At 48.5% G+C, this 8,828-nt stretch overlaps 1 protein-coding gene across 5 annotated transcripts in view; it reads left to right on the forward strand.

Moving 5' to 3' along the window:
• LOC124017457 (protein SOGA1-like) overlaps nt 1-8,119 on the forward strand; it is an 80,467-nt gene extending 72,348 nt beyond the window's left edge. For all 5 annotated transcript variants that reach the window (XM_046332647.1, XM_046332650.1, XM_046332649.1 and 2 more), the window contains 4 exons: nt 4,433-4,687; nt 5,774-5,847; nt 5,960-7,445; nt 7,634-8,119. In XM_046332647.1, the coding sequence (XP_046188603.1) occupies nt 4,433-4,687; nt 5,774-5,847; nt 5,960-7,445; nt 7,634-7,786 (1,968 nt within the window). In that variant the 3' untranslated portion in view covers nt 7,787-8,119. The remainder of the gene's footprint in view (nt 1-4,432; nt 4,688-5,773; nt 5,848-5,959; nt 7,446-7,633) is intronic.
• The last annotated feature ends 709 nt before the right edge of the window (nt 8,120-8,828 follow it).

An 8,828-nucleotide genomic window follows, 5' to 3' on the forward strand; every position in this document is an offset into this window, starting at 1 on the left:
GCTGTCTAAAGGCGTGAATGTTCCAAAATGCAACCAATTAGCGGGAAAACACCGTTCTCAAAAGTGACCACAAATGCGGTTATGCGTGTAATCCTTGCATTTTGCTGAGGAGAACTATCTTTCCCAAATGTGAAACTCACACACCGCCTATATACAGTGCATTCAGAAAGGATTCAGACCCCTAAACTTTTTCCACATTTTGTTACGTTACAGCCTTATTCTAAAAATGTATAATTAAATAACAATCCTCATCAATGCCTCCCGAATGGCACAGTGGTCTAAGTGCTAATTGTTTCAACAAGAGATCCTGGTTCGAGTCCAGGCTCTGTCGCAACCGGGAGACCCATGGAGTGGCGCACAATTGGCCCAGCATCGTCTTGGTTTAGGAGGGTTTGGCCGGCAGGGATGTTCTTGTCCCATCGCGCACTAGCGACACCTGTGGCGGGCCAGGTGCAATGCACCCTGACACGGTCGCCAGGTGCACGGTGTTTCCTATGACACATTGGTAAGGTGGGCTTCTGATTGTGTCAAGAAGCAGTGTGGCATGGCTGGGTTGTATTTCAGAGGACGTACGGCTGTCGACCTTCGACCTCTCCCAAGGCCGTTCGGGAGTGGCAGCGATGGGACAAGACTGTAACTACCAATTGGATATCACAAAATTGGGGAGAAAAGGGGAACAAAAATACATTTTTATTTTTTATTTTATTATCAATCTACACACAATGCCCCAAAATAACAAAGCGAAAACAGGTAATTAGAAATGTTTGCAAATGTATTAAAAAGTGTAAAACAGAAATACCTTATTTACATAAGTATTCAGATTCTTTGCTATGAGACTCGAAATTGAGCTCCGGTGCATGCTGTTTCCTTTGATCATCCTTGAGATGTTTTCTGTACGGTCTCACAGATGACAGTGCATGTCAGAGCAAAAACCAAGCAATGAGGTCCATGGAATTGTCCATAGAGCTCTGAGACTGGATTGTGTCAAGGCACAGATCTGGGGAAGGGTACAAAACATGTCTGCAGCATTGAAGGTCCCCAAGAACACAGTGACTTCCATCATTCTTAAATTATAGAAGTTTGGATCCACCAAGACTCTGGCTGAGAAATCGGGGGAAAAGGGCCTTGGTCTTGGAGGTGACCAAGAACTCGATGATCACTCTGACAGAGCTCCAGAGTTCCTATGTGGAGATGTTTGTCCTTCTGGAAGGTTCTTCCATCTCTGCAGCACTCCACCAATCAGGCCTTTATGGTAGAGTGGCAGACGAAACCCACTCCTCAGTAAAAGGCACATGACAGTCCGCTTGGAGTTTGCCAAAATACACCTAAAGGACTCTCTGACCATGAGAAACAGCATTCTCCGGTCTGATGAAACCAAGATTGAACTCTTTGGGCCTGAATGCCAAGCATCTCGTCTGGAGGAAACCTGACACCATCCCTACGTTGAAGCATGGTGGTGGCAGCATCATGCTGTGGGGATGTTTTTCAGTGGCAGGGACTGGGAGACTTGTCAGGATCGAGGGAAAGATAAATGGAGCAAAGTACAGAGAGATCATTGATGAATAAATGTGCCAAAATGTCTAAAAACCTGTTTTTGCTTTGTCATTATGATATATTGTGTGTATATTGATGAGGGGAAAACAATTTAATCAATTTTAGAATAAGTTTGTAATGTAACAAAATGTGGAAAAAGTCAAGGGGTTTGAGTGCTATCCGAATACACTGTATGCTAGTTAGGCTCTACACCGGTTGTAAAGCAGATTAATGTGCTTAATTCTAGGAAGTAATTTGGCCATGTTAGCTGGGATACAAACCTTATCAAAACATATAGGCCTATGGGCTAAGCTACTTTGCGACAAAAAAAGGCATGCGCTGTTTCTTGCCTTACAGCATAAAAGCTGGGCATCATTCACAAGTGATAATATATCATTCACAAGTCACAGGCTAATATTGTTTTTCTTGTTTGAATCTTGTCTTTACATATACTAAATAACATCTGTGAAATTTGTTTGGATTTAGAATAGGCCATTGTCACGCACCTGTCTCGAAACATGGGTAGGGGGAAAAAATGTATCATCTATGCGCTAAAATAGCAAATGGAGGACGCTTTTCCCATGGTTCATTTTCATGCCAGCCAGGTAGGCTATACTCCTGTTGTAAAGAGAAGCAATGTGCTTGAAATTAGGAAAGTTGAGAAATAAATATAGTAGGCCTAGCCTATAGAAAGCTCTTGGAATCCTCCTCTTTTTAATAGAGGCCATCACTCTGTTTTCTCACACAACAGCTCATGGGCTCTGATAAAGTGTTTGATTAGATATTCGATTATATTTGCATTGATGTCAGAGTGATTAGAGGGACAATAGAGTGCTGAGTACCAGGCAGTTAGCACGTTTGGTAGGCTATGAGCTTTGAGAAGCATAGTTATCATGACTAAATGGTCATGTGGAATTTGACTGTGGTCATGACTCTTGATCGCCGGTGTGGCAGTAATATGGTCACCATAACAGCCACCTCCATCAAAAAAGATAACAGCTTGCCCATTCCCCAAATGCATTGCATTTATTTAATTAGATCAGATTTACTGACTAACCTTTATGGCATAATCAGAGCTTGATTCATTTAGCTTTTCTTATTTTTTAAGAAACTCATCATCTGCTGCCTCTCGCACTCCAGTACTTATTGTGTCAGAAAACAGCACAGGAACATAGCACTGAGGCCAAGCACACAAAAGGACGTCATTATTTCAGACAGACGCCTCTTTCTCTCGCAACGCTTTTCTCCTATCTGTCGTAGCCCTACTGTTGCTTCTCTGTCAGTCAGTCACATTTGCATTGTACATGAAAATACAGCAGTCATATACTGTAGGATTCATTTGAACCACCCCATCCTGAGAGGGTGCACACACACACACACACACACACACACACACACACACACACACACACACACACACACACACACACACACACACACACACACACACACACACACACACACACACACACACACACACACACACACACACACACACCACACACCACACACACACGCACACAAATTGTTACTATTCTCCCTTTACCCCTTCACCCCTATAAACTATGCCGTTACTGTGCCCTTGTATCGTGTAAACCCACTGGGCTGGTGCCCTGGAAAGAACTGGATGGCAAAGCTGGGTCCAATCTCTTCCTGCTCTGCTCAGCCAATCACAGAAGTAGGATAGCATCCTGGCAATGTGGCATGGCACCAGCAGCTGTTGCACTGTGGAACCAGGCTTATGGCCGAATGCCTACAGATGCCAACAGACAGTTTTCTAAGGAAGCCTGTGTCACAAATGGCACCCTATTCCCTGTATAGTGCAGAGGCCTATGTGGGCCCTGATCAAAAGTAGTGCACTAAAACATAGTGCCATTTGGGACTCATGTCTGTCTTCAGTGGTTTTGGGGGGAATCTGGGGTGAATTGGGAGCATTCAGAGCAAATGTCTTTCTCTGTGCTGTAAACCTGCAGACAACCATTTAGTCACAGCCCCGCAACGCCTCACCAATAAAACTCATTATGGATATTCATCATCAGACGAGATCAACGCTTCCGTCGCCGTCGGAGATGACTGGCATAGTCGTCCGAAAGGCCACCCAGACTCCTCCATTAGCACCATATAAGGCAGAAACCTGCAGTCATCCTCAGACACCATGGAGATTGATGCCCCCCCCCCCCCCGAAAGCTGTGACTTCGAATACGAGAATAAAAACGAGACCGACTCGTAAAATAAATAATGAGCAATCGCCTCAGCTTTGAAGCACTGCTTGATTCATTCTAATGGGGGGATTGGGGAGGAGAGGAGAGGAGGAGAGGAGAGGAGAGGAGAGGAGAGGAGAGGAGAGGAGAGGAGAGGAGAGGAGAGGAGAGGAGAGGAGAGGAGAGGAGAGGAGAGGAGGGGAGGGGAGGGGAGGGGAGCGTAGTGGGCGTCTTTAGCTGTTGTCTTTTAATGTGACGGAAGAGAACCTGTAAACTCATCAATCTTAGAAACAAGGGAAGGATGACTTAAACGTAACACACACACAAGAGGCGTCTGCTGCTGTTCTTTATTTCTTTATTTATAGGGCTTTCTCATTAAGTGCCTCGCTCCACGTCTCGTTTTATACAGGGGGGAATATTAAAAGCTAATAGTCTGTTTAGATCTTCAGATAAAAATATTAGTGTTTTCAGAGATGGACAAAAAGAAAGGAAAATTAAATAAATGCATATGGAGTGTTAATCAGTGAGAGTGTAGGATGTGTTTGTTGAGCATTTGGTTATTCATTACTTTTGGTATTACATCATCACATATAAATGTAATTTAGCTGCTCAAACATGTATGGAACAAGCACAACATCCCCCATAGTGTCACATAATCACCATCCTCACCAACCCTCTCTCTGTCACCCTCCCCCCAGCTGGAGAGCAAGGCGGGCTTGGCTGCCCTGGCCGGGGGGGAGAAGGACCTCCAAGGACCGCCCGACCTGAAGGTGGCACTGAAGAGGGAGCGTGAGGAGCACCAGCACCTCCTGGCCGACTCATATGCCGCCGTCATGGACCTGACCAAGCAGCTGCAGATGGGCGAGAGGAACTGGAACCGTGAGAAGCTGGAGCTCATAGAGCATTTCAGTCAGGAGAGGGGCCAGTGGGAGCAGAGGCTACAGTGCAAGATGGTAACTGGATTATTGGCACCTCAGTCCTGATAAGCTTATATTCTGCTCTACACTCTATTCTATTTTAGCATGGTCTAGTATTATAGCTTAGCCATGGAGTGAGTACTGAGCGTGACACTAACTACCCTTGTAGCGTCTAGTGACTATCCTAATTGTCCTCCTTTCTCCTCATCATCTTTGGCAAAAGAAAATCTCTGTGTGGTCTTTTGTTAGGGTGGAATGGAAGGTTAATGTCACTGGTAGGACATTGTTGGCGTGTATGCATTACTGTACTCTGTGACTAGTGGTTTAGTGTTTTCCATAGAGGGGTTAGGGATAACTGGCCAATAGAGGAATGCAGGGAGAGACAACATGCTGCTGAACATGAGTGTGTCTGCTGCATGGCCAGACCACACTGGAGGGTGTGTGTGTGTGTGTGTGTGTGTGTGTGTGTGTGTGTGTGTGTGTGTGTGTGTGTGTGTGTGTGTGTGTGTGTGTGTGTGTGTGTGTGTGTGTGTGTGTGTGTGTGTGTGTGACTGGCTCTTCTACCAGCAAAGCCTCATTACCTGTGTCTGTCTGGCTGTCAGCCAGTCTGTCCCGAAACTGACTGGCTGGTCTTGGAAAATAGGTCTCTCGCACTCCAGTACTTATTGTGTCAGAAAACGGCACAGGAACATAGCACTGAGGCCAAGCACACAAGAGGACGTCATTATTTCAGACAGACGCCTCTTTCTCTCGCTACGCTTTTCTCCTATCTGTCGTAGCCCTACTGTTGCTTCTCTGTCAGTCAGTCACATTTGCATTGTGCATCAAAATACAGCAGTCATGTACTGTAGGATTCATTTGAACCAACCCACCCTTCCTCTTCTCCCCCCCCCCGGGAGGAAATATGTGTTTTTATTTGTGTGTGTGTGTGAGCTCATCCCCCTGTGAGCTGAAAGCTCCTGAGTCAGCATCATTACAGGGACAGCAAGGCCTTTGTCAGGGATAAATACTGTAACTCCTAGATGATGGCCACATCCTCATGCCCTCCATTAAAAATTGCCAATAAAACTACCGGACTGGCTGGACAGGAAACAAAAAATGTCCCCTTGTTTTCTCCCTCAGTCTCTGCACTACAAAACCACCCCTGAAACAAAAACTGCACTGGACGTTGTTACAAATGGAACCAATTTATCAAGGTAACATGTATTTAATGTATAAAAAGCTATTTTTCAAAGATCATGAAAAATGTATAGTCATAGCTGAATAATAAAACGATCATGTTTAGTGATATCATTTTTCTTCTATCAGGACCAAGTCCATGTTGGAGGGTCTGCTGGAGGCCTGTCCTTTCCGTCAGGAGGTCAATGGTACAGCCAATGAGGAGGGAGAGAAGGACCGGCCCAGCACCCAGGCCCCTCCCCTTCGAACCCACACAGACCCGGGTGACCTCACCAGGAAGAACTGGAAGTACCTGACCAATGAGATGGCTCTGATGGAGCAGGGTGATGCCCCCTTCAAGACGTGGGACTGTCCCAGCTCCCCAAGCAGTTTCCTGGACCTGGAGAGCATCCAGAGGAGCTACACGGCCCCCGACAAGACTGGCATCCGCATCTACTACAGCCCCCCTACCATGCGCCGTATGGAGAGCCGACTGGCCAAGGAGAAGCAGGACAAACCTCAAGCCCAGCAAGGCCACCTGTCTCTGGCTTTAACTCCATCAGATGCTGTGGCCCCGGAGGGCCAACCTCCCTCCTCCTCTGCCTCCTCCTCTTCGTCCTATGACCAGTGGTTGAGCTCTCTGTCCAAACAGCACAGGGACCTTCTGGAGAACAGCAGCGGTGGCGCGGGGGTGGCGCCATTCCACGGCCTGGAGATCTCTGCCAACCTCTCAGACGACATGAAGGAGATGACCAACTGCGTGCGCCAGGCTATCCGCTCCAGCTCTCTTGAGAGGAATTGCAGCAAGGATGCGAGCAGCCAGACAGTGGGGGTGTCTAGTCGCTCCACCCAGACGGTCCAGTTTGTGAGCGTGGGGCTGCAGACGGACGGGCTCGGGTCTCGGGGGGTTGGGGGCTTCCACACCAAATCCTCCTGGTCCCCCCGGCCCTCGTCGTCGCTGGCCTCGGCCCGCTCGCGCCACATCTCCTCATCACTGGATAAGGTGCACAGCCGCATCGACAGGCCCTGTTGCTCACCCAAGTTCGGCTCCCCCAAGCTACAGCGACGCATTTCTGCCTCCTCCTCCAAGCTGGACGGAGGAGGATTGTCCTCAGCTTCATCCAGAGACCGCAGCCTGTGGAACCTCCACCAGCGGTCCTCGACCTCCAGCGGCTCGGCCTGGGCCCGTTCCACCACCACCAGGGACAGCCCCGTGCTCAGCGGCCTCAACGATGGCCTGTCCAGCCTGTTCAGCGTGGTGGAACACTCCGGCAGCGTAGAGTCCCTGTGGAAGAGTGAGCCAGGGGCCAGCCCAGCCCGCCAGGCAGCAGGGAAGCCCTCTGGCCCTGGACCAGACACCGGAGCCCAGAAATATGGCCCTTTCCAGGAGTTTTTCAGGAACGTGTGTGGCCGGACCGGAACGACCATGCCCGGGGGAGGGGAGAGGGGGCAGAGGGAGGTGGGGGCCATGGATGAGCCCAAGCCTGAGTGCCTCTCCGGGGTTTCGCTGGTGGGGAACGACAGCGTCACCAAGATCGTCAACAAGAGGTTCATGAGACAGATGCCCAGGGAGGAGTTGGGGGCCACTGCTAACGATCTCACTGCCAGGGACCTGACCTTGAGCTCCAGCATGGAGGTAGGTCCCACACATACTCACTCACACACAGAGAGACAGGGACAGACACTCACACAGAGACAGGGGTACACACATGCACGCACAAACACACATACAGGACATCATATCCAAGCAGATTATTTGAGCAGCTCTGTCTTTCAGTGGATTGCATTATAACATAACTATTTAATGTCTCCTCCCTGTCCCAGGATGCAGCGTGTGATTGCAACTCCCAGTCTCTTACATCCTGCTTGGCCCGGCCCTCCCGCTCAGCCACACGCCATTCACTGGGCTACTGCATGCACCGCTCTCAGGAGCCTCCCACGGCCACGGAGGAGAGAGTGGATGCAGGCAATGAGTGATGGATCAGTGAGAACACACACACACACACACACACACACACACACACACACACACACACACACACACACACACACACACACACACACACACACACACACACACACACACACACACACACACACACACACACACACACACACACACACACATACTGCCTCACCAACACACTGCCACATAAGCTACAGTACTGTCACAAAACGTAGACACAAACATCTTGGCTACACCAACACACTGCTACATACATACTGTACATACACACAATCACTCACAAACTGCCACACAGAACCACTGTCACACGCACACACACACACACACACACACACACACACACACACACACACACACACACACACACACACACACACACACACACACACACACACACACACACACACACACACACACACACACACACACACACACACACACACACACACACACACACTTCTGGAATTGGAACTCAACCCAAGCAGCACATTCTAATGCCAAGGATATAGGAAGACCAGAATCTCCTAGGATTCCTCTTTGGGCACCAGAACCACTACCAACTACCAGCAGGACAACAACCTCACACACAACACACATACTGGAACAGTAATGACACACTACTTCCTATATACTGCAGTATTTAGGGAATAGGGTGCTATTTTGCACACAAACAGTTTGTGGAAATGACCACCTAGGAATTCAGACAGTCTTATATGGTGTCAGAACCCACAACACTATACGTTTACCTATTTATGGAATTGCATAGGGAAAACACACTGGGCTACTAGATTTCTACAATGTGGATCTTCCCAACCGACAGGGATATGAGGTGGTTTGTTAGCTGCTCCCATTCCAAATACCAATCCTATTCCCAGTCCAATTCCCGAGCCAGCACCAGTCCCTTCCCAATCCAGCATCTGGAGAGCTCTGTCCAAGCCTCCTCCCTAACACCAAGCAGAGGATTCTACTGGTGTGGACCGCCTCTCGCCATTATCAACCAACAACCATGAAAAAGACATCTCATCAACGTATGTTCATTTTTTATGTCAACTG

This window comes from Oncorhynchus gorbuscha, unplaced genomic scaffold (assembly GCF_021184085.1).
Source record: "Oncorhynchus gorbuscha isolate QuinsamMale2020 ecotype Even-year unplaced genomic scaffold, OgorEven_v1.0 Un_scaffold_21:::fragment_2:::debris, whole genome shotgun sequence".
NCBI lineage: Eukaryota > Metazoa > Chordata > Actinopteri > Salmoniformes > Salmonidae > Oncorhynchus > Oncorhynchus gorbuscha.